The sequence below is a fragment of the Puma concolor genome, chromosome D3 (assembly GCF_028749965.1).
Source record: "Puma concolor isolate L17-30 chromosome D3, mPumCon1.1.hap2, whole genome shotgun sequence".
Taxonomy (NCBI): Eukaryota; Metazoa; Chordata; class Mammalia; order Carnivora; family Felidae; genus Puma; species Puma concolor.
In genome coordinates, this window is record NC_141678.1 from 15437888 (window position 1) to 15463052 (window position 25165).

Genomic DNA, 25165 nt, shown 5'->3' on the forward strand with positions numbered 1-25165 from the left:
AGCATCCACTGATGAGTGAATGGATAAGCCAAAGGTAGTGTGTATATACAATGGAATATTATTCTGCCTTGAAAAGAAATGAAATTCTGACACATGCTACTACATGGATGAACTCCAAAAATACCATGTAAGTGAAATAAGTGAGGCAGAAAAAGATAAATAGTGCATGTTTCCACTTATAAGAGGTACCTAGATTCATAGGGACAGAAAGGAGAAGATAGGCTATCGGGGTTGTTGGGGAATGGAAGAGAGGGACTTAGTGTTTAATGGGTACAGAGTTTCTGTTTGGGATGATGAAAACGTTCTGGAAATGGATATTGGTGATAGTTATACAAGATTGTGAATGTTCTTAATGCCGCTGAGTTGTATACTTAAAAATGATAAAAATGGCAAATTTTAGGTTATGTATATTTTATCACAATACAAAATGCAAAAACAGTTGGGGGAGGGGGATTGGACAGGTGGGTCTGTAAGGTTAGTGATTCTGTGAACTTAACTTCAACTTTCTAGCCTTGGTAAGAAGCCATTGATTTTACTATTTATTTTAAATACATGCATTTAGCCATGCCTGGGTGGCTCAGTTGGTTAAGCCTCTGACTTCAGCTCAGGTCTCGATCTCACAGTTTGTGAGTTCAAGCCCCGCGTCAGGCTCTATGCTGACAGCTCAGAGCCTGGAGCCTGCTTCAGATCCTGTGTCTCCCTCTCTCTCTGCCCCTCCTCCGCTCTCACTCTGTCTCTCTCTGTCTCTCAAAAATGAATAAATGTTTAAAAAATAAAAAATAATAAATACATGCATTTAATCCACATTCCAACCTCCTTTTGGCAGCTGGCTATAGAGCATCTAGGGCTCTGTTCCTGATGCTTAATCCTGATCTGATGTGGGTCTTTTCCACCAGTCTGTGGCAAAAGGAGTAAAAACCCACTATGGATAATATTGTGTGTTTTTCAACAAGTGAGATTTATCAATTCAGGAGTAAATTCTTTATTCTGAGATATTTTCCTGTCTCCTACATTTTGGATATAAAGTATACTTAATTTTGTGAAATGATCATAATTATTTGCACCTGACCAAAAAAACCTGGCAGCCTCTATTTATTTTGCTTATTTATATTCTTAAAGTTATATTTGCTTGTGGAAATCCAATATCTAGGAACACTCACTTCTAACTTAGAAGAGGTCAATAGTCTGGGTGTGATGGATGGACAGAGGGAAAGATGGCTCAGTGGTACCTGGAGTGGTGGCTGAGAAGGGACACTCATCCGTGGTCTTAGAGTTCATGAAGATCCCCTCCTCTCCTCATACCTGCCTTCCTGCTCCCGCCCACACTTTCTAATGCACTTAACTCACTTGGACTCCTTGCCTTCAACTGGCTTTTTTTTTTTTTTTTTTTTTTTTTGGCTTCTGACTTCATTCTGGGTTTTCTTTCTGTATTGCTTTCTTCCTTTTCCTCTTCACCTTACTTTATTGTCCTGAAGAAAATTAAAAGCCTATTATCTGGAAGCTATTCCAAGTAAACCCACCTGGCTGAGCCTTCCTCTCCTCTGAGCTCTCTCAGTGTCTGTATATATATTTTTTAATTTTTTAATGTTTATTTTTGAGAGAGAGAGAGCGAGGGCGAGCAGGGGAGGGGCAGAGAGAGAGGGAGACCCTGAATCTGAAGCTGGCCCCAGGCTCCACGCTGTCAGCTCAGAGCCCAATGTGCACTCGAACCATGAACCATGAGATCATGACCTGAGCTGAAGTTGGGACGCTTAACCAGCTGAGCCACCCAGGCACCCCTCAGTGTCTGTATATTTTGATGACCATTGGGGGAATTTCACGGTGGGAGTTGTCATGGTCTTTGTGTGTCTTTTATTCTCTGAGTTTAGTTACTGAAAGCACTGCACGGGGTGAGGGTAGCAGGTTGCACAGGAGTGAACAAGGCAGACTGGTTTCCTCCTTTCTGGAGCTGCGTTTTAGCAGAGGGAGACAGGGAAAAAAAAACACATAATAAACAAGATGATTGCAGGTGGAGATAAGAGCTGTAAAAAAAAATAAAACAAGTTGATTGGGGAACTGAGAGCAGGAGAACTGTTTACTGTGTGGTCAGAGGAGACTAGCATTTGAACTGAGATCTGAATAAGGAGGAGTTAGTACTTTTAAAAAACGTAGGGGTAGAATGTTCCAGGCAAATGGAACAGTGAATGCAAAGGCTTAAAAGTATGAACCAGCTCTGTTGTTTTGAGGAACACTTAGGAAGGTAAGAGTCATGTCCTGTTTTTCTTAAAGTTCCTCGAAAGCTCCTTATCACCCTGAAGATAGAGCCTTGATCATATAAGGTTTTTTGGAACCTTGCCTCACCCTCCTATCCAGGCATACCCTGGTCACTCATCCACAAAATCCTGTTCTCAGTGTTTCCTAAAGATAAACTGAAATCAGTCACCTGGAAGGCTTGTCAAAACACAGCCCTCTGGGTCCCACCTCTTAGAATGTGCAATTCTGTAAGTCTGGGGTGGGGTGGGGGGGCTGAAAATTTGCATTTCTATCAAGTTCCAGGAGATGCCCTTTCTGCACTTTGAACCCCTGGTGTGCTCTAAGCTCTGTCTTATTTCTAGGTCTTCTTACAGGAGAGTTCTCTCCCAGGAATGTTCTTTCCCTCTCCCTGCTTCCTTCCCCTGGATACGTCAAACTTTGGCTCTCATTTTTCCCTGATTGCCCCAATGCAGAGAAGAGTGCTCCTTCCCTGTGTATCTTCAGTTCTCTGAGTCTAGCCCATGATATCACACCAGAGTCACGGCCAGTTGACTTGTCTGTCCCCCACCCCAGATTGTGAGCCTATCGAAGGCAGAGATTTTCTTCTTATTGAAACCTCAGCATTTGGTACAGTCTCTGGCATGTAGTCTGTGCCCAGTAAATTTTATAAGTGTGTTATAATAATTAGAAGGGTCATGTGACGTGAATCACTTTTCTAAGAGTCAGCCATACTCTCCGTGGTTTGGGGCCAGAGCCACATTAAATGGTCCATTTAATATTAATTCTGGCTTCCTTCAGCTCATGTAGAAACCCACAGAACTGTCTTTCAGGTCTTCCTTCCTTATTTCTTCCTTCTCCCTTCCTTATTTCTAAGTTTCTGAAAGCAGGGAGTCTGGCTTTTGTTTCTGAGTTTCCCCACCTCCCCACGTCTCAGGAGACCTGGCCACCCCCAAAATCACCTGGCATGGGTCTAGTCAGCACCATGTTCTTTGTGTTCAGTGAACACAGGTTCTAAAGATTGTTCAGGGCCTCTGACTCAGCAAGGCTCGTGAGTGGAATGGTTAAGAGCAGTCCCACCACTCAACCAGAAAGCACATTTATAGCCACATTAGACATTTCATATTGAAGTACTTTTACTCAGCTCAGTAAATGACTGCTCCTCTGATCCCTCTCCAGGGCCCACTGTCTGCACTGTCCTGGCCACCAGAGCCATATCCTTGGTACCCAGACTGCCCTATACCTAACATCTATCTGATCAGTCAGCTCCATGCTGTGCCAGTTAAGTATATTGAATATCACCCCTGGTTAAGAGCATGGGCTTTGGGATTGGAAAAACCTAGATCTAAATCCCAGCCCTTGTACTAACCATCACCTGTGTTTCTTTTCAAGCCTCACTTTCCTCATACCCAAAAGGTGGATTACAATAATAGTTTCCCTCTTGGATTGTTATAAGGAGGGAACGAGATGATGTGTTAATTAATTGATTGGTTTATTAATTAATGCTTAGTCCAAAGCGAGGCAGATAGTAATTGCTCAACAAATGCTAACTTCTGCTATTATTAAAATTGTGGTTATGAATAGTCTAAGCAGAGAAAAACATAAAGAGACTATAGAATGTCACCTCTGGGTGGGGGGGGTGGGCATTGCTGATTGGTGCTTAAGCCTCAGAGTTGCTACAGAGGTCAGGTGGGAAATATATATGCATGAAGAAGCTGGATGAGATGCAACTAGGAGTGGTGGGGTCTGTGGCAAAAAGGAGAGCATCTGCCTTTGACCTGTCATCATTCAAATTTCCTATTTTCACATATTATGCAGAAATCCATCTGTAGGATAGAACACATCTGTAGGCCATATTTATTCTGTGAGCTGCCAGTTTGAGATCTCCAGGAGCTCAACCCCTAAATTTCACAGATGGGGAAGCTGAAGCCAGAGTTAGGTGCAAGAGTTGCTCAAGTTCAGTGAGGACAGGAGTCTTGGCCCTTCAAGCCCTCTATGCATTGCCCAACCTCACATAAAGATCCCTTGAAGGATATGGATGGGGCTGGGAGTGATAAGCTGTGATTCAAATTCCCAAATAATAAACCTAGTGAATTCTCCATAAAGTCTAGTTGGGAGGGATTTCTTAAACAATAGCATTTATCACTTTTCTAAAAACAAAATTCTAAGACACATGTATTTAATCAGCTTCCTTTCCAGAGAAAAATGGCACCCTAGCCATTCTGGCTATATACTCTCAGACAAGTGCCTTCACTTCTACAGAGCCTGCTTCAGAGTGTCACTGCAAGAGGTAAATGCTCTTAAAGCGCTTGTCCAGGGAGAAAAGATTAAATACACCAGAAGTTATTCTGGGCTTTTGGGTTGTCAGGAGCTTGTGTAGAATCCAGCTTGCCTATAAGGCAAACTAAGTTTCCAGGAGGAAAATGATGCATTAACAACCGTGGTCACATCAGTACACTGACTATCGATTTGTTTGGTAATTATTTCTGCAACATCCAATCCAGGGGCAAAGTGGGAGAAAGGGTGCTGCTGCAGAGAGGTATCCCCAAAGCCCCTGGCTGCAGAAGATGCCTGACTCCGGCTCAGCCTCCACATCTGCAGTGTATAGGGGCGTATGAACAGACTTTGCTTTTCTCTTTCTTGTTCTTTTCTTTTTTTTTTTTTCTCTCCAAACCAAAGGTCAGTTGCCTTTGTCTTCTGCTTCAAAACATTCCAAGAGAGAATTCTGTATTCCTTTCAGTAGAAAAGAAGTAGCAGACAAGACAAAGTGAGCCACATTCACAAGTTGCAGCCTATCTTTAAAAGCAGAAGGCACTGAGGCAATGTAACACCACATACACACACACACACGCGTGCGCGCGCACACACACACACACACACACAATAAGGTGAGCCGTGGCAGATGGAAGGCTACTTTTAGATGCAAAACTGGATTCTCTCAGCCAAGTTCTCTTTCCAGCTTCCTGTTTAGAAGAACGTGGATTTGTATGTCCACATACAAATCTAAATAAGACATCAGCTTAGTGTCGTAGATGTGATGCCCAGTGTGTACATGACAAATACGCGTTGCTTGTAAATAAAGGAGCTATGCTCTACACCTCTGCACGAAAGGCTGTTGCATCAGGGGCGCTTGGGTGGCCCCGTGGGTTAAGCATCCAACTCTTGATTTTGGCTCAGGTCATGATTTTGCGGTTTGTGGGTTTGAGCCCCGCATTGGGTTCTGTGCTGAGAGCAAAGAGCCTGCTTTGGATCCTCTCTGTCCCTCCCCTGCTTGCCCTCTCTCTCTTACAAAATAAATACACTTAATGAAAAAAAAGGGTTGTTGAACCAGACGCTAGCCGTGCCCCTTCCCAGGCCAGGAAAAGGTAGTGTCAGGCTTTTCCACAGAGAAATAATCCAGTGTGCCCTGAACATTAGTTGTGTAAATACAACTTCAGAATTTCTGTAGCATTTTGTCTCACCTGTGCTCTTATGATTTGCACTGTTAAAAAATGAAATAACTCTGAATGAGAAATATTATTTTAAGTGGAAGGATAAAGCATAAAAGGTTTTAAAATTATATATGGAAGGGGAAAATGGGGGTAGGTAGATAGGGTGTCTAGACTTGTCCCACTATACCTTTTTGGCATTTTTGACTCTAGAAACATGTAAATATTTGACATAATTTTTAAAAAGTTGTATTAAAATATAATCCCTAAAAATCCAAAGTAAAAGTAAGTAAATAAAAATGTGATTCTATTCCAATTGACTTAATACATAGTAAGTTGACAGGTTAAAAAACTCTTAAACTGGGTCACCTGGGTTGCTCAGTCAGTTAAGTATCCAGCTCTTGATTTCCACTCAGGTCATGATCTTGTGGTCATAAGATCGACCCCTGCATCAGGTTCCATGCTAAGCATGGAGCCTGCTTGAGATTTTTTCTCTCCCTCTCTCTCTCCTTTCCTCTCTCTCTCTCTCTCTCTCTCTCTCTCTCTTTTTGCCTTTCCCCTGCTTGCGCGTGCGCTCTCTCTCTCTCTCTCTCTCTCTCAAAATAAATAAACTTAAAAAAAATCTTGAACTGATTTTAGTAATCATATTATAGGTGTCAATGTAAGTCTGAGTGTTCCAAAATAGGCATGTGTGGTATTTGGGGAGAAAGGAAATGAGTAATTATGTTGGTGTTGCTAAACTTGGATTTCTGGCATATCAACAAGGAAATACAAATGTAAGATTTATGATTTATAAGAAAAACCTTCAGCTCTTATTTAAGCTAGACATGTCAGTAGAAACTTGATATATTTTTTGTCTAAAAATAAAACTTCCTAGGTCTCTACGCTAAAAAGTCCTAGAAACAATGACTGACTAACTCTGTCAGGATGAATAACCCTGGAGCCCACTAAAAGGAAGAGGAGCCCTCCAAAAGCCATTTGGAAAAATGGCTGATTCCAGATCTGGGCAGTTGAGTTTGGGACATCTTGATATATCAGAAAGCAACAGAGGGCCAAAGGCTTCTAGGGTCATATCAAAGGACCCAGAACCCAATTGAATACTCTCCTGACTAAAGGTGGGACAATTATAGCATTATTGAGAATACTAATAGAAATTAATTGAAACATATTAAATATATTTAAATCTGTAAGTTCATCCTAAGGGAAAAAAATAACACTCAATAATACCTTAATGAGGTTGGTTAGTACACCAACCCATTATTTTTTTAACTAGTAAATAAAGGGAAAGGATCAAGTATTTATTCTGCCTTTTCTATACAAGGGTTCTCTGAGTTGCCCAGATAGTTGATGAGAGGATACTTCTCTATAGAAGTATTATAGCCAATACATGACAATTAAATGATAGAACACCACCACCATTTTGCAACTTCTAATAGGTTAATAAATTAGGCAAAGATTTCAATGTCAGTTAGCATGACAAGAGAAAAAAATCACACATTATTAACTGGGTGGAATTCTTTTGAACATAAATCTGATTAAATTTCTAGGTCCTACCATCACTTAACAGGGAATAGAGGACACAGAGAAACATTATCAATGCTACAGGTATGCAATCAGAAACATACTAGAAAGTTTGCTAGACAAACAACCAAGTTTCTTATCAAAAATAAAGAAAAAAAGAAAAATGGAATGTATATATGTGGGAGGTGGGGGATGGGTTTACAGATTAAAGGATACTTAAGGAGGCTGCATCAACCAAGCAAATTAATGGGCCTTATTTGAATCTCAGTTCAAACAAATAAACAAACACTGAAAGACAATTGCAGGAAAAATGGATATTAATGAGGAAATTAAGGAGCTATTGTTAATTTTGTCTGATAAGATGATATTACAGTTACGCTAAAAAAAAAAAAAAAAAAAGCAGTTTCTATCTTTTAGAGATACAGCCTGTAGTATTTCCAACTGGAATAACACAGCATCTTGGATTTGCTTCAAAATAATTTAGAAGTATAGAGAGTGGGTTAGAGTAAAAAAAACAACTATGGGGTGCCTGGGTAGCTCAGTTGTTTGAGCATCCGACTTCTGCTCAGGTCATGATCTCACAGTTCGTGAGTTCAAGCCCCGCGTCGGGCTCTGTGCTGACGGCTCAGAGCCTGGAGCCTGCTTTGGATTCTGTGTCCCCCTCTCTCTCTGCCCCTCCCCTACTCGCACTGCTATCTCTCTCTCAAAAATAAATAAAACGTTAAAAAAAACAAGTATGTATCAATAGTTGTTGAAATTAGGAGTGGATACAAGGGATCATCATGCTAGTTCCTTTACTTTTCTATCTGTTTGAAATTATCTGTAGTAAAAGGCTTTTTGAAAAGTGAGTCACCTCTTTACCTAACAAGTTTATTTAAGAGGACATTTTAGGAAATGAAAAACCAAAAAAAAAAAAAAAAGAAAAGAAATGAAAAACCAGTATCACATGCCCATAGTGGAAGATAACTATAAAAATAAATTCAACGAAAACAAAACTATGTTATTAAATTTTAGTTGTCCAAGCTTCTGAATCTGAAGTCAGTTTTTCATTGTTGAAAAGTAGGTACTAATAGTTGTGTTCAAGACGTTTCAAGGTATGGAGATTTACCTATAATGGCTAGGAAGAAAATTGATAAAAAGGAATATTTTCTTACCACATATGACCACACACTCCAATGGTAGTTAAAGCTCCCATCTGCCTTGGTACCACCTAAAACTTTCTCAGGGAGTACCACCAGGGTTCCAAGGAATATCACTTTGAGAAATAATGGCGTAATTATCATTGGCTTTTGAAACTGGGCAGAATAATTGCATAGAACACACTCTTCCATCACTATTTTCTCTGGTCTTCAGCCTCTTCCTTGAGTATATGCAACTCTTTTTCAATGGGAGGTCATTGCACATACCAAATCTTCTTACCACCCTGAGACTCGGTTTCCAAATCTGCAAAATTCAGATAATGGTAGTTCGTTGCGAAGATTAAATGGTGATTATAACATCCAACATAGTAACATATATATGATAAGTGCAGCTATTATTATTATTATCTGAGACAGCAATGAATGTGTTTGTCTTATAGACTTTTGGGAACTATCTGTGTTAGTCTAGTGGCATTGGAAGCAGTGTATATCTATGTACTAGAAATGTACAATCGACAGCAAAGGTGGGATTCAGATTAGCCATAAGGTGAAACTTACCAGCTGTGAGGATTAGTAAACCCTGAGTAGTGCAATCATTCTTTCCTCCCCAAAAGTCTATGTGAAGAAGTACAGAATCTTATAATTCACATAGTTTAGAACAAAGTTTAAAGGCACAAGGACAAATGAATTGGTCTCATTATCATATTTCCTATTATCTCAGAAATTATTTGAATCATTCATTGTTCATTGGACATCTGGAAATGGGAACAGACTGTCAAGTACCCTGATGTCCCTTGATGCTGGTGGATAATGGTTAGTTTCATTATACTCAGAGAAGTCATGGGCACAGAGAGAGTAAGGGTTTTACCTAAGGTAACACAGTAACATTAGTGAAATGGGGTGCAAACTGCTTCAGAATGAGGGGTAGGTAGCTATTTTTCTGAGCTGCAGATGCTGCCCTTCTTGAATCACTAAGAGGAAAGATACATAAAAATCTCTTAAGCTCATGTCCTAAAGTGCCTGGATTTGCAAATCATGGAATCACTTCTCCCTGTTTTCCCCTTTCTCTAATGAAAGAACAATACCAAAAGGCAAAGAAGCACCTTTTAAATTTTTTTTTTTCAACGTTTATTTATTTTTGGGACAGAGAGAGACAGAGCATGAACGGGGGAGGGGCAGAGAGAGGGAGACACAGAATCAGAAACAGGCTCCAGGCTCTGAGCCATCAGCCCAGAGCCTGACGCGGGGCTCGAACTCACAGACCGCGAGATCGTGACCTGGCTGAAGTCGGGTGCTTAACCGACTGCGCCACCCAGGCGCCCCAAGAAGCACCTTTTAGACATGGATGGCAAGTTGATTTTATCTGGAAGGCCAGTCCCGGCCAATTAGTGGTAACTCTTTTCAAATTTATTTTTACATTTATTTATTTTTGAGAAACAGTGAGACAAAGTGTGAGCAGGGGAGGGGCAGAGAGAGAAGGAGACACAGAATCTGAAGCAGACTCCAGGCTCTGAGCAAGCAGTCAGCACAGAGCCTGATGCGGGGTTCGAACCCACAAACTGTGAGATCATGACCTGAGCGGAAGTTGGACGCTCAACCGACTGAGCCACCCAGGCGCCCCAAGTGGTAACTCTTCTTTTTTTTTTTTTTTTTTTTCAATTTTAGCTGAATTTTTATTCCATTTTATGGATATACTACAATTTATGTTAATCCTTTCTTTTTTTTTTTCAATATATGAAATTTATTGTCAAATTGGTTTCCATACAACACCCGGTGCTCATCCCAAAAGGTGCCCTCCTGTAACTCTTCAAAGAATGTGTTGAGAAGGATTCTGAGGTCTTGTCACAGAAAGAGTGCTGTGATGGACTGACTGGTAGACTGCTGGTTGGTGTCTGCCCCAGCCCACCATAGAGGATAGGCAGCAATTGTGCACATACTTGTTTTCACTAACCAGCATATCGACAGGTCTCAATTTATGAGGTGGACTGCTTGCACCTGGGAAAACAAAGCACTTCCCTGAGGGAATGAGAACAAGATGGTTATTTTTTTTTATTTGTTAATGTTTATTTTTTTGAGACAGAGACAGAGACAGAGTGTGAGCGGGAGGTGAGGGGAGGGGCAGAGAAAGAGGGGGGACACAGAATCCGAAGCAGGCTCCAGGCTCTGAGCTGTCAGCACAGACTCCGATGTGGGGCTCAAACTCACAGACCAGGAGATTATGACCTGACCAAAGTCAGACACTTAACAGACTCAGCCACCCAGGTGCCCCCTAAGATGGTTATATTTTGAGAAACTGATAGAAGACTGGAGTTTATGTCATATTAGAGAAGCCACACCTACAGTCTAAGTCACATGTGGCACAATCGCTGCCTATCTCTGTGCTCTGCTGGTGGCTGAGATCACTAATCCATCATAGTACTCTTTCTAGGACAGGACTTCAGAATCTTTTTTGTTGTTGTTGTTTTTAATTTACATCCAAATTAGTTAGCATATAGTGCAACAATGATTTCAGGAGTAGATTCCTTAATGCCCTTTACCCATTTAGCCCATCCCCCCTCCCACAACCCTTCCAGTAACCCTCTGTTCTCCATATTTATGAGTCTCTTCTGTTTTGTTGCCCTCCCTGTTTTTATATTATTTTTGTTTCCCTTCCCTTATGTTCATCTGCTTTGTCTCTTAAAGTCCTCATATGAGTGAAGTCATGATTTTTGTCTTTCTCTGACTAATTTCACTGAGAATAATACCCTCTAGTTCCATCCATGTATTGCAAATGGCAAGATTTCATTCTTTTTGATTGCCGAGTAATACTCCATTGTGTATATATACCACATCTTCTTTATCCATTCATCCATCGATGGACATTTTGGCTGTTTCCATACTTTGCTATTGTTGAAAGTGCTGCTATAAACATGGGGGTGCATGTGTCCCTTCGAAACAGCACACCTGTATCCCATGGATAAATGCCTAGTAGTGCAATTGCTGGGTCGTAGGGTAGTTCTATTTTTAGTTTTTTGAGGAACCTCCATACTGTTTTCCAGAGTAGCTGCACCAGCCTGCATTTCCAAGGACTTCAGAATCTTTCTCAACACATTCTTCAGATAGCCACTACAAGTCAGTTGGTGTTGGCATTCCGGACTTGGTAAGGTGGAAAGAGGACAAATGTTAGGCAAGGAGGCCCCAGAATGTGAGTTAGATTGTGTACCCCTTCAGGGAAGGCACCATGTCTTGTTTACCATTGAACCCTCCATGCCCAGGATTATACCTAACCAATGTAGGTATTGATGAATGATTATCAAGCCAAAAATGGGCTGACTTACTATGCTAACAGGTAATGATTCCAACAACAGCAGCAACAATACTTCCCATTTAATGGGTATTTGCTAGGAACCAGACACTGTGCTAAATCCTTTACAGGTAATATTTCACCTAATCCTCACAAAAACCATCGAAATATGGGTTAATATCTCCATTTTGCAGATGGAGAAGCTCTGGCAGAGATTTGTAACTAGCCCAACACCATCCAGCAAAACTGTGGCAGAGCCATACTTCATACCCTAGTTCTGTCTGACTCTAGAGGCTGTGCTCTTAACAATGCAAATAATAACTTCCTTTGTAGTAAACTATGTTCCAAATGCTGTTCTATACCCTGCACGTGCATTAGGTCCTTTAATCCTTACATTTAAACACACGATAGTTACACTCTATGGAACCTTCATTTTACTGATGAGAAAATTTAAGCACAGACATGTGAAGTCACTTCTCCGTGATCATGTAGTTAGGAAAGGGCCGAGCTGGAATTTGAACCCAAGCAGCCTGGCTTTCAGGCCCTGAATTTATCTACCCAAGACTCTCAATTTAGAAGCCTCACCACCATGGGTTATCTGATTGTTTTGGAATGCCTGGTATCCCAAGGACCCCCAAGCAAAAACAGAAGCTATTTTTCACAGACATCCTTTGATCCCGACAGAGTCACTGTGGGTAAGTCACTTGACCATCCTACACCTCAACTTTTTCACCTTTAAAAGAGAGTAAAAGCAGCTTTCCTTCCCACCTCCTGCTACAGTTCCAGGGTCAAAAGAGGCAATGTTATGCAAATGGCACTTTATCAGCATTCTGGGAACTTAGAACTGGAACGGGCTGAGAGATGTTGATTGATCTTGTGGGGGTAGGATCCCAGCTACATCTCCCCTGCAAGTTATTCTGTTCAGACCCCAAATGTCATGACTAAAGATGGTTTTAAATATCCCAGGCTACTTAAGGGGCCAGCCCTCAGTGGCATTTAAAATGACAGTCAACTTCAGGGTGGGCAGTTGGGCCTGAGAGTAATAGCAGAGTGGGGTTGGGCTGGAGGGAGGGCAGGAGACCTGCAGAGCCTACTCTCCACTTTCCTCCACCTCCAAGCTCCCCAGCCGGAACCCCACCTCCTGGCTGCCGCAACCCACTTCAAGAAGCCGGCAAATGCATAGCTAGTTGTCGACCAGAAGGGGTCGCTGGAGAGCGAGCAGCGCTCTCAGTCTCCCTCATAAGCGGGCTCACAAATCTCCAAATACACACATATCCAAAGCTATATACGTTTCTGAAGCCATACTCGGTTTCTCCAGGGTTCTTTCTTCCTTCTTCTCTCCCATCTTATTCTCTTTGCCTTCCTTCTCCCCTTTCTCTCCCATTCCCCACCTGTTCCTTTCAAAGAATTTCTGAAGTTCACATGGGTGTCCAGGTCTCTTGGTTCCTGTCCTTACCAGCAGCATCAGCAAGAAGCATGGGTTTATCCTGGCTGTGATTCAGACTTGGTGCCAGGCGCTTGGAGACCTTGAGGACTTGGCAAGGCCTCCTTCCAGGAATTTGCAACCTGGGTAGGGGGAGTAGTAACTCTGCTGAAATTAAAGGGCTCCAAGGGAGAGATGCACCGAGGGGTCCTGCTACTGTCTCTTTTTCTTAATGAAAACCCTGGAGGTGAAACTAGGGAAATTTTGGCCATACCCTCTCCTCTGAGGGTTTATTTGTGATTCTAGACTCTTACTTTCTGGGATTAGTGTTGAATTGGGATGGGGTAGAAGATGGGGAGAGAGATCTAAAAGTAACTCCCCCTGTAATCCTGATTTCCCCCTCAAATCCCTCTCCCTACCCGCTTTACTTTTCCCTAAGGGACTCCTCTCCTGAGACAAGCTATTTTAATTTAACATTTCTTAACCACTTTTCAGTGGTTACAGCTGAATTCCCCAGGAGTGGATGGGATGGGGTGGGGTGGGGTGGGGACACTTTTTCCTTTGGACGGGTTTGGCAAAGGAGACATTGGGCTGGCTGGCTGTGAGGCACAAAAGAAATCTTCCTTACAGCGCCACATGCACAGATGTATCGCTGCGCCCCTCTGCGGGCGGGGACCCGGCTTGGCAGATGGCGAGAAGCCGAACTGGGTAGGGATTGTCCATCAAATGGCACTTTCTGGGTGGCGGGGATCTCGCGGCGTCCAGGCGCAAAGAGGAATACAAGGGACCCCCTTTGCTGGCCTAGGCAGTGCCTCCCACAAGTGAGGGGGTCATGTTGGTTTGGGCGGATAGGTTAAGTTTTTTTTTTTACTTCCCTCTTCAATAAAAGATCCGCTACAAGACTTGCGAAGGGGCTGAGAAGGGAGGTGGCCGGGCCCAGAGGGCACCTGCTATGGTTGGCGAGGAGAGCAGGCTGGGAAGCAAGATCTCCTGCACGGTTCAGTTCGGGGGTGCCGGGATTGCTTCTCTGAGGGGTCAGCGCTGCAACTCTGTCGCCTCGGGGCAGCGGTGACAGGCACACGCCCCGCCCTTTCTCCTCCCAAGACCTGCGGGCTTTTGTTATGCAGATGGCGGCAGGAGGCTGTGCCGGAGGAGGAGGGGGTTGGTGGGGAGGAGGAGAGACGGAGAGGCGGGAGGAAAGTACAGCTCGCGCGACCAGCCTCCTCTTCCAACGTCACATTGTGCGAGAGACAAAACCCGGGCGCGCCTGAGCTCACACGCGCACGCACACACAGACGACCCTGTCGCCTCTTCTGGCGCTGCCGAGAAAGCCAGCCCTGCCTTCCCTTCCTGGGGCGCGGAGGCTCAGCAAGCTCAGAGCTCAGCCCAGAGACAACACAGAAGGCGAAGAAAGACGGTGGATAAGCCTTCTTTCTCCCCTGCCTGCCCGGGCTGAGGCGCCCCATCCCCCGCCCTGAACCCCGATCTCTCCCACCCCACCCCTCTCGCTTCCACGCGAACTGAGCCCGGAGCCCGGTGTGCCCCCGTTTGGAATCCACGTTTCAGCACTTCGGACAGCGCCCGGGCGCCCCGGGCCCCTTTGGGTTGGCTATGGCGAGCGTTCAGCAAGGCGAGAAGCAGCTTTTTGAGAAGTTCTGGCGAGGAACCTTTAAAGCTGTGGCCACCCCGCGTCCCGAGAGCATCATTGTCGCCAGTATCACGGCCCGCAAGCCGCTGCCAAGGTAATGACCTCCTTCTTAAGAGAGAAGAGACCCTGATGGTCCTTCCTTCTGGCCTGTGTGCCCCAGAGCCCTGAAGGGTGGATGCAGGCGGCTGGGCCAGGGCGCCTGTCTTTTCCCGTCACTACTCGGTATCTCCCGCTGGAACATGGGAACTAATTGCCTGTGTGAGGTGGCGGCTGGTGAGAAGGGACAGGGAGTCTTCAGGGGGAGCAACACTCCATGGTCTGCTGACCTGGCAACTGCTATTTGAGAGATTTTGCTTTCTTAGGGTGGGCAGTGTAGGTGAGATAGGACTTAACTAAGAAACTTTTCTTGGTATCAGAGCCCAGAGGATGGGGGGAGGGGGCGGGCAAAGGAATGGTGGATTCAGGGTGGTCGGGGGTGTTGTACAAGAAGAGAAAAAGAGGGCTGAACGAGCTCTCAGCAGTGTTCAGAGGTAACGGCACATTTCTATACTCAGCTCAGAAACTAGCGAGCTCTGAACATTCGACAAAAGCCCATATGCTGTTCCCTCAAATACAGCCTTAACAGCACCCTCCTCCATGCCTTTCTGGCTGCCACCGTTGCTGAATCCTCTCCTCTCCTGCATCCAAAACCAGTACTCTGAGCTCTGGAGTCAGGGGGGAGACTTCCAGGATCATGAAGATGATCTTGGAAGAGTTTTATTTGGTTTTCAAAAAGGATCTGATTGCTTTGAACTCAAGGAGGAGAACAGACCCTTAGATGGTGAAAACAGTGTGATGGGAGGAATAAGGGAAGAAAAGAAAGGCAGAAAGAAGGAGAAGAGGTTGTGGGGTGAAACGGAGAGGAGGTGGGGAAGAACATTCCAAGACAGAGAAAACCCAATCCTTTTCATAAAGCATCCAGTTTAGAGGAGTTTGAGAATGAAAGGAAGACTGTGCCCTCTGTCAGGGAAAATCAAGGCAGTAGGAAAAGTCATCTTTTGCTGGTGTTGGATGAGTGGTTCGGTGGGAGAAAAAGAAAGAAGTGGACCAGGGGAGACCACTTGGAGGATTTATTGATCCTGGCTACATTAGAGAGTAGATTGAAAACATGTCTGTGAGAGTGGTTCAGAGAGAATGCCTGTTCTGGCACCACTGGATCTGAACTTTCCAGTGGGTGTGGGGTGGATGACAGGGAATCATATCTAAAGAAGCAAACTCAGGCTGGAGAACTTTTCACAGTCTGATAGGAACCTAGCTCATACAGGTCTTTAGAAAAACGGGTACCTCATGTTGGGAATGGGTGGACTAGAGTCCGGATGTGGCAGGCTTCAAGCAGCAGCAGCAGCCAGTATTTGTGGATTGGGGAGGGCGGGGGGACACCTTGTGACACAGTCTGGAGAAAAGGAATCATAGCAGCAAATGCCATCAAAACCTGGTGTTTCTCTGCTTGAAGAAAGGTTCTTTGTAGAGAGTTTTGACGTCAGCAGTTTTATCTTCCTGGGTTTCAGCCATCCATTCCACCTTTGGAATGAACCTATGTTGGCAAATCCATTGCTGTGTTAGCCAAAGAATATGCCCTTGTAGAAGAAACTAAAGACAATTTCATTGAAAACTACAAGTGTGACATTTGGTCCGGAGTCTTCCATATATTTAAGGGATACAGCAAGAGGAGAGGAGATTCCTGGTGGTATTTTAATACAGAAAATACCTAAGTCCACCTGACCTGGCACGTTCACCCTTTCCCTGTCTGTGACACTGTCATGCCCCTTTCTTAGTCATATTCTCAATCATATGAATTGCCCAAAGTCTCCAAACCCTCATGCTTTCTGTAACAAATCTTAATATCATGCATCTGGTACTCTTATAATAGCCAACCCTCCTCCCCCAGGTATCATTTTTCTCTAGGTATCATTTAATGTCCTGGGTCTCCTTTCCCCTGGAAACTACCCCTGGAGTGAAAGTCTGAGTCATAAGCCCCTAATTTATGTCATGCTGGGAAGGATCCCCTTCAATACTTCTGTAACAGGTGTGGCCTCTCTCTAGGATAGATTTGTTTTATAGCTGTTACTCTGGTTTGGGGTGCAAAGTGAGTAGGGAGCTTTTGTATCCAAGTCTTCATGGAAGGCTGGGTTTGAGTGGTCTTTTAACAGACTGTCTATAAAACCGGAATCATCCCCATTCTCATTGAAGCCAGCCACATCCAGTGCGGAGGTCAATTTCTACCTCCTTTCTAATGTTGCATGCTTACTTAACAGTGGAAGTACCATGTTTCCAAAGCTGAGTTCTCAGGAAGGAAAGAGACAGAGACACTGGCATAGCATCAGCTGAGCGCCAGTGGCTTCATCTAGAGGCAAGCTAGGGACTTGGTCTCATCAGAAATGTCTTTTAGTTCCATGAGTCAAGCCCAGCACATAGTTAGCATATCTGTAGGGAGATGGGGGAAGGGGGTGGACGAAAACACCAGACAGTTCTGTTGGTTACACACTTAATATGTGTTTATAGATAAGGGTTACCCTTCATCTGAATGAACTTCCCCAGGATATTTTCGGTGTATCTCTGAGGATAATTTAGTACCAGGATAGAAGCTTACATTCAATTGGTTGATTTCATAGCACTATGCATACATCATACAATGGCACTCCAAGCAAAACCTCTCCTTACCTCCCCCCTTCCACTCCCCCACCCTCCATGAGGCATACTTGATGAGGCAATAGCTTTATATGTATCAAATTGCAAGCAGATGTCTGACTCAAATGTCAGAACAGTATAGCAGAGTGGGAGGCAGTATATCATAGTGGTTAAGGGCTCAGACTTGAGTTTCAGACAAACCTGGATTCCTGTTCTGGCTCTCCCATTTAGCTGAGTGTCTTAGACAAGTTTCTTTACCTTGCTGAGTCTGTTTTGTCAGCTGGAAAATAGAAATAATAATAGTAGCCATCTCAGACATTGAGTTATGAGGATTGAGTCAGGTAAAACACTTCCCACAGTGTGTGGTACATAGTGATTGCTTAACAGACATTGCTTCTAAAACAAACAGTTCAGAGTTTATAATGGCCAAAGGAAATGAACATTTTCTTTCAGTATTGTGTTCTTCAGGCCTACCTGTTTCTCCCCCAAATAATGCTGGCAGTAAACATTATGGGATTTCAGCTTCTGACAGGCAATGCATTGAGATGGAATTAACACACAGGAGGTGGGTTGGGAGTGGTCCCATAATTCTCTTCCCTGAGGGAAGGTTAGCTGCTTTCTGATATGACTTTTTTAGTTATTGGGTGGAGGGCTGCTGAAGAATCATCTAGATTCTGAATGGATTGGTATAACATCGCACAGAGTATTCTTTTCATTTGTGTAGCAATGACCAGGTACTATTGTCAATCTAAAGAAGGTTCAAACTCCTTGAAAATCACAGTTTGAACCCCTAGTTCCAATATAATTTATTATTCGTATCAAGAGTGAAAAGGTTTGCTGTGAGTGGTTATCCAATGGAAGACCTAACAGGGACTACCCCAGAGGAACCAGGACGTATGGTTGCCATAGTGAAGCCTCACCCTATACCAGCTGGAAGACAGTCAGCATGAATCAGTAAGACACTTGGAGAGTAAGAGACCCCTCTTTTGTCTCCACCAAAGAAGTATAGTCATTTTTCCTGACATTAATTAATTCTCTTTGTTAATTATTTGGTCCAGAAAAGTTTGCACCCAAAAAGTTTAGGCTCAAAATGGAAAACTTAAGTGGTTGAGGCTAACTCCAACTGTAATAATCGTATCACCGAACAGTAGCTGAGGACTTAATGAATGAGTAAAAAACCCATTTGAAATTAGCGTATCAATTGTTTGTAGATGCAGGAGTGTTTGCAAAGGGCTAGAAAGGCGGCCCTCTTAAACAGCATAAGCAATTCTCTTTACAATTCTTTTGGCACGCTATTAATTTTCTTCGAAAATCCTTTCTATGCAGAATAGTCCAGAAGCAGACTTCAGCCCAGGTCTGTCTAAAGGATCATAAATTCCAAACTATTGGAGATTTTACTGCATAAAGGGAAAGATGGCCAAATTGTAAGGCAGGAAAAATGCCTTTGAACCGTTTAATTCCAGACTCCCCCTTTGTGCCAAGAGATCAGTTAGCACATTTGTGCTGACTCTGTCCTCGGGAGCAGAGTGAGGGGCAGCTGGGAGGTGATTTCCTGACAGCCTGTGGTTAAAAACCAAGGTACCAAGGGTTGTGGAGAATGCTTGCCCTGGCGATGAATGATCGTTTTTCCCTGGAAAGGGAGTGTTATTGTTTGGGTCGAACCTTTCTCCTTCTGAAAGGTGAAATTTGCTGAATGGTGTACAGGGGTCAGTGGGGGTGTGGGGGCGTATTATTTCTGACACGGCTGTTTTCACTTGGCAACTGTGCTGTCTTAGAGACTCGGGCTGCGGTAGATGCTGAATGAAAGTTGGACGCATTAATTGAATGAGTCCACGCGGTCCAAATCCGTATCAGATTCGCTCTCTCCCAGCCCACCCCCACTCCTGACGGGCTGGGGATTCTGATCAATGCAGCCTAAGAGACACACACTCTGCAGATAGATTTGACTCTGACTAGTGTCAGAAGGAAGCTCTCTGGATATAGATGTCTGGCTGGCTGAGTGAGTAGACACGTCGGCTGGTGTGGGTACAGGAGGTTGGACTAAATACCACCTGGAAGTGTTTTCCAGGCCTGTGTGAACCTCTGTTAACTCCATCGCCACTCCAGGCCACCAGAAAAAAAAAAAAAAAGAGAGGGGAACACCCCTAAAAGCCTAACTCCTCTGATAAGGAAAGAAGCCTGGGTCACGCGCCTTCCCACACTGTGAGCACCTCCAGCATGCCGCAGGGGCACAATAAATTTTTTAAAATATCCTTTCTTCCAGAGTGGCTGGATTTACCTTCCTGTGAGGTGGAAAGGTTTTCAGGGGCTTAACAAAACCAGAGTTTCTTAATTGCTCGTTACCAAGACTTATCTGAGATGTGACAGAACAGCTCTGAAGGGGAGAACATGGAACAGTTAAGAATTTGGGCTCTGAAGGGGCACCTGGGTGGCTCAGTCAGTTAAGCATCCAACTTCAGCTCAGGTCATGATCTTGAGGTTTGTGAGTTCGAACCCCGCATAGAGCTCTGTGCTGACAGCTCAGAGCCTGGAGCCTGCTCTGGATCCTGTGTCTCCCTCTCTTCTCTGCCCCTCCTCCACTCACACTCTGTCTCTGTCTCTGTCTCTGTCTCTCTCTCTCTCTCTCTCTCTCTCGCATAAATAAACATTGAGAAACAAAAAAGAATTTGGGCTCTGAAGTCAGATCTGCTCAGGCTGAAATCCTGCTGTGCAATTCGTACCTTTGGAATCTGCTAATCACTTCAGCTCTCTATGCCTCAGTTTGCCCAGCTATGAAAGACTGATCTCATGGGGTCATAGTGAAGGGTGGATGAGATCATTTATATAAAGAACATGACACAGTGCCTGGCCAAGACCTCCATTTAACGTGCTCTTGTTACCAAGACATGAGTAACCTAATGAGATGTCGGGAGAGAGTGCTAAGCCCCTCACTACCTGAGCTGGGTGGGCTGCTTGGTGGTGATGGTTGGGATTCCTTGGCCTTACCACTTGACCATCCCAGTGCTCTGTATAAGTTTTTGATGTGGTTTTAGGATTCCCTAAAGAGCCACTGGAGATGTGTAGAGCTGTTTTTAAAACATCTGACAAACCCCAATGGCACACTAACCAAAACACATGTTTCTTTTTACTATTTTCAGACACTTAATAGCTCCATGACTTTTGGCCGGAACTTGACCTTCTCAATCTTGGTTTCCTCATCCATAAAATGGGGCTAATATTAGCAGCCCCCTCCAATAGCTGTTGAGAATATTGACTGGGCTAATTTATGGAAAGTGTTGTTTGGCACACAGTAAGGGCTCCATCAATGTTAGCTCTTACCATTAGTAATGAATTGCAGTTTTTATTATTACTATGCGCCAGGCCCATCAAGGAGGAACAGATGAATGAAAGGCAGTCTCTCCCTTGGAGGGCCTCAGAGTTTAGCAGCAAAGGTGGGCACAGACACCAGTATATATGACATGAGGCAGATTGTCTTAAGTACTGTAATATAGGTAGCAATAAAGAAAAGGAGATGTGGAAAACCAGAGGAAGGAAGCACCCTCCTTGAGGCATGAAGTCTTTTGCTGATAGTCACACAGTTAGCCTTTGTTGTCTGACCTGTGAAATGGGAATGATTCTTTTATATTGTCAATTTTACCTACAAATGCAAGGAACATCAGAATGATTAAGGTATTTGTCGCTAGTAGAGTCTCAAAAAAGACCTTCTCCCCGCCCCCCCACCCCCAGAAGAAAAAGTAATTTACACTTTCTGGAGGGGACATTATCTGTTGTGGGGGAGGGGGTCATAGTGAGTGCTATTAAAGGAGGATTGTGGAAAGGAACTGCCCTTATATAAAATTTCCAACTCCTCTGTCATTGGCTCAAGCATGCAGACTCTGGTGTGAGCCATTAGGTTTCTTGTCCTTCATGGTCTAGCTCTGGCTGAAACAAAATCCAGTCTGCATTCCTTGAGCAGCCACCAATGGTGGGGGGATTGGAGTGAGCCCACACATGTTAAAGAGAAAATAACCCAGAGGGAATGAATCACCGAAGTGAAGAGGCCACATGTGGCTAAAAAATAAAGTTATGCTTCCATTAATTGGACACTTTCATTGAGCTCCTACTTGATATAGCCGTGAACAACACCAGTCCCTGCTGTCATGAGGGAGAAAGGGAATAAATGAAGAAACAAACAAACAAACAAACCATATAAGGTCAGGTTGCAATGAGTGCTATAAAGAAGAATAAAGCAGGGGAACGGGACAGCAGGTGAGGATGGGGCTGCTTTGTTGGATGGAGTGGTCCAGGGACCTGGATGCAAGGAGGGAGCAAGCCATGAGGATAACTGAGGGAAAAGTGTTTGAGACAGAGGGAGCACCAAGTGCAAAGGCCCTGAGGTGGAAGCATGCTTGGTGTATTTAAAGATAGCAAGGAAGTCAGTGTGGCTGGAACAGAGTGAGTGACAGGAAGACTAACAGGGATGACTCCCTAGATGCAGGCAGGAAACATATCAAGCAATTAACATTGTAAGCCAGTTAAGGACTTCCCAGACCCTCGGCTTCTAGACTGGGAGCGGGAAGAGGGTAACAGGGGTGCTCCTGCCCTCTCCCTCGGGGTCCTGGGTCTGATCTGCTTCTCTTGGCTCCTCTCACTGACTCGAATGCAGCCAGGATGACTTTGAATAGCAGTGTTAGAAGCTTAGCTGGGCCCCTGCATGTGTTATGGACAAGCATGAAATTTACAATCTCTCTGATTGTGATCAATCAGATTAGGAAATTGAAAAACACACTGTTTAGACTTCCAAATAACAGTGGCAAATCTTGTTCCCATGACGGTGAGGGTTCGGTCTATCTCTCATATCCATGCGTGCAAATTTAGACTATCCCTCTCACCCAGCCGCCCCCCTTCACTGCACACCTTTGAAGCTACAGTCTGCTTACTCTCAGTCTCCCCCTCTCTCTCCCTCCTCCCCCCACCCATCTTCATTTGAGATTTTGCTGAGGGAGCTCCCATATGTCACAGCCTGTGTGCGGAGCTCCGTGAAATAAAACACAGAATTAAGATGTCATAGAGACAAAGCCAAACCAAATACAGGAACAATGCCGAACCCTAAAACAGTCATTAAGTAATTCACGTCTACATGTGTCTGTTCAAAACAAATATTAAGATCCTCTGGACGCAAATGTTTCTCATCAGGAGAATCCCCTCGTCGCCGGATTCCCTGGGCTTACATCCCGCTGACAGCTTCGCTGAGCAGAAACACCAGTGGATCACTGTTCTCTGGCTTCATTAAAAGTTGAGCTTATGCAAGTGAGCTGGAATTTTACAAGACAGTCACCACTCCTGCGGGAAGAGAGGTGCCATCTGGGCCTGAAGTGTGTATTCCTGGTGTGTGTGTGCACACTCACTCATGGGAGAAAGTGTGTTTTGGGCTCCTTATGGCATCATGGGCCCAGCCCTGTGCTAAGCAAGCATGTTTGCTCTGTTAGCTAATTCTGTCTTCACAGTAACTCTGGGAGAGATGTATTTTTAAGACTGTCTTAGAGATGAGGAAACTGAGGCTCAGAAAGTGGCAGTGACCTGCTCAAGGATGAATGGCTGGTAAGAGTCAGAATTGGGATAAGAACCCAGAGTTCTTGATAGATGTGTGTGTAGTCCAGTACACTTTGCAGAGGAGGAAAAACAGGCCAGGGAGGCGGTGATGGCGTGTCTTATTCAAGGTCATACAGTTTGTTAAGAGGTGAACCTAGGATCTGAACTCGGGTCTGACTGATTACAACTACATTCTTCTCTACCTGCTGTACATCCTGTCACTGTGGTTTGGCTTTTAAGGTTGTGGGTGTTTTTGTTTCATCTTGCTCATCTTGTTTTATGTCCAGTCGGCTTAGGCAATAGCTACTGTTACAATCCCAACTCACGCCACTCTCTAGAACGCTGCCTTGCCCTCCTTACCCATTCTCCACATCAAGCCAGAAGAACCTCTTTGAAAAGCAAGTCAGACCATATATACCCCCTCCACCCATCTAAAGCCCTCATCACTGACCCTTGGTTTGCAGAATACAGAGCTGATCCCCTGCTAAGGCCTAAATATTCTCCATGGTCTAGCTTCTGCCCACCTCCCCAAGATTGTTTCTGAAATGCTTACCCTCATTCCTTCTGTTCGGCCATATCCCTCTCTTTTGAGTCATCCAAATTTCCCATGCCCTTTCTACCACAGGGCCTTTGCACATGATGCCAGGAAAGCCCCCCCTCTCCCCTGGTGGCTAATTTATATCTACCGCACTTTCTGATCTCAGCTCAAATGCCATTTCCTCAGGGATTCCTTCCACAATGCTGTCTGAGTTACAGACTTTCTTATCATCCCAGTACCTCTCGTGATTCTCAACATGCCTGTAATTTTATATTGATTTGTGAGATCATTGTTAAAGTGTACCTCTCCTAAGAGACTGAAAGCATCATGGGGACAGGGACTACGTCTATGTGCTCATTGGTGATCGCTCTCATCTGACACAGGGCAGGAGGCTAAGCAAGTGCTTGTTGAATGCATGAATTATAACATTTTCCCCTCATCAAGTCACTTTCACACCTAATAGTCAAGCATATGGAATTGCCAGTATTAAAAAACAGCAATATTAATTCCTTTGATTTGCAAGAGAAACATTGGAACTGCTGAGGACAGGACCACGTCTGTCTCTTTCCTGGCTGTATCTCAGCACCTAGGACAGTGGTCCACAGTTGAGGATCTTTGTTGAATGAACAAATAATGAGGACGTGCAGGAATAAACACATGGTACTGAAGGGGAAACCCAGAAACTTACAGAGGTATGGCATCAGAATTTAAAAAAAATTTTTTTTAAACATTTATTTAGTTTTGAGAGACAGCATGAGCGGGGGAGGGTCAGAGAGAGGGAGACACAGAATATGAAGCAGGCTCCAGGCTCTGAGCTGTCAGTGCAGAGCCCAACGCAGGGCTCAAACTCACAAACCATGAGATCATGACCTGAGTTGAAGCTGGCCGCATAACTGACTGAGCCACCCAGGAGCCCCCAACATCAGAATTTTAGAGCTAAAGAGACTTTCAAGATCATCCAATCTCCTCCATGAGGAGGTCTGAGGGCTATGTTTTATACTATGTGTAATGTATTGGAACCACAGTGTGCATGTATTTCTTACTGAAATTGATGTAAGATCAAAAGATCTTTAGGAACAGGGTGCCTGGGTGGCTCAGTTGGTTAAGCGTCTGACTCTGGTTTCAGCTCAGATCGTGATCTCACCATTTGTGGGTTGAAGCCCTGCATCCAGCTTTGTGCTGGCAGCACGGAGCTTGCTTGGGATTCTCTGTCTCCCTCTCTCTGTCCCTCTCTGCCCCTCCCCCACTGGCACTGTCTCTTGTCACTCTCAAAATAAATAAATAAACTTTTTTTTAAGTGCTTAAAAAAAAGGTCTTTAGGACTCACTGCTCTAATTCAGATCTTCATTTTGCAGATGGGGGACTGAGACCCACAAAGGGAGAAGGATTTGCCCAAGTTTCATAGCCTGAGTCAGCCTGGGTGAGCTCTGGGTTCAGTGAAGTGGTGTTTGCCCAATGTCGTGTTTGTGTTTGAACTTCCCTGCTGTGATCAGGTGACTAGACACTGCTCTCTCTTGCCACCCTATCCCCTACTGTGAGATAAGGCATCCTGCCCCATAAAGACCTCCTGTGGCATATGCTGCCTGAAGCCTGGTCTGGGAATCCTGATGAGATGTCCATCTGTACCCATCCTGTGCCTAACAGAGCAGGTGAGCAGCTCTGGCTGTTTCTGGGATCATGTTTCAGAGCTTCCAGCTGATAAGGAGGATTTTGTTTGG

The 25165-nt window shown here is 44.3% G+C and overlaps 1 protein-coding gene across 3 annotated transcripts in view; it reads left to right on the plus strand.

The window, feature by feature from the left end:
* Positions 1-14223: 14223 nt before the first annotated feature.
* SRRM4 (serine/arginine repetitive matrix 4) overlaps positions 14224-25165 on the plus strand; it is a 154573-nt gene continuing 143631 nt past the window's right edge. For 2 of the 3 annotated variants that reach the window (XM_086681809.1, XM_086681811.1), the window contains exon 1: positions 14225-14765. In XM_086681809.1, the coding sequence (XP_086537935.1) occupies positions 14635-14765 (131 nt within the window). In that variant the 5' untranslated portion in view covers positions 14225-14634. Of the gene's footprint in view, positions 14766-25165 lie in introns of all 3 variants that reach the window. The other variant, XM_086681810.1, reaches the window with a different exon arrangement.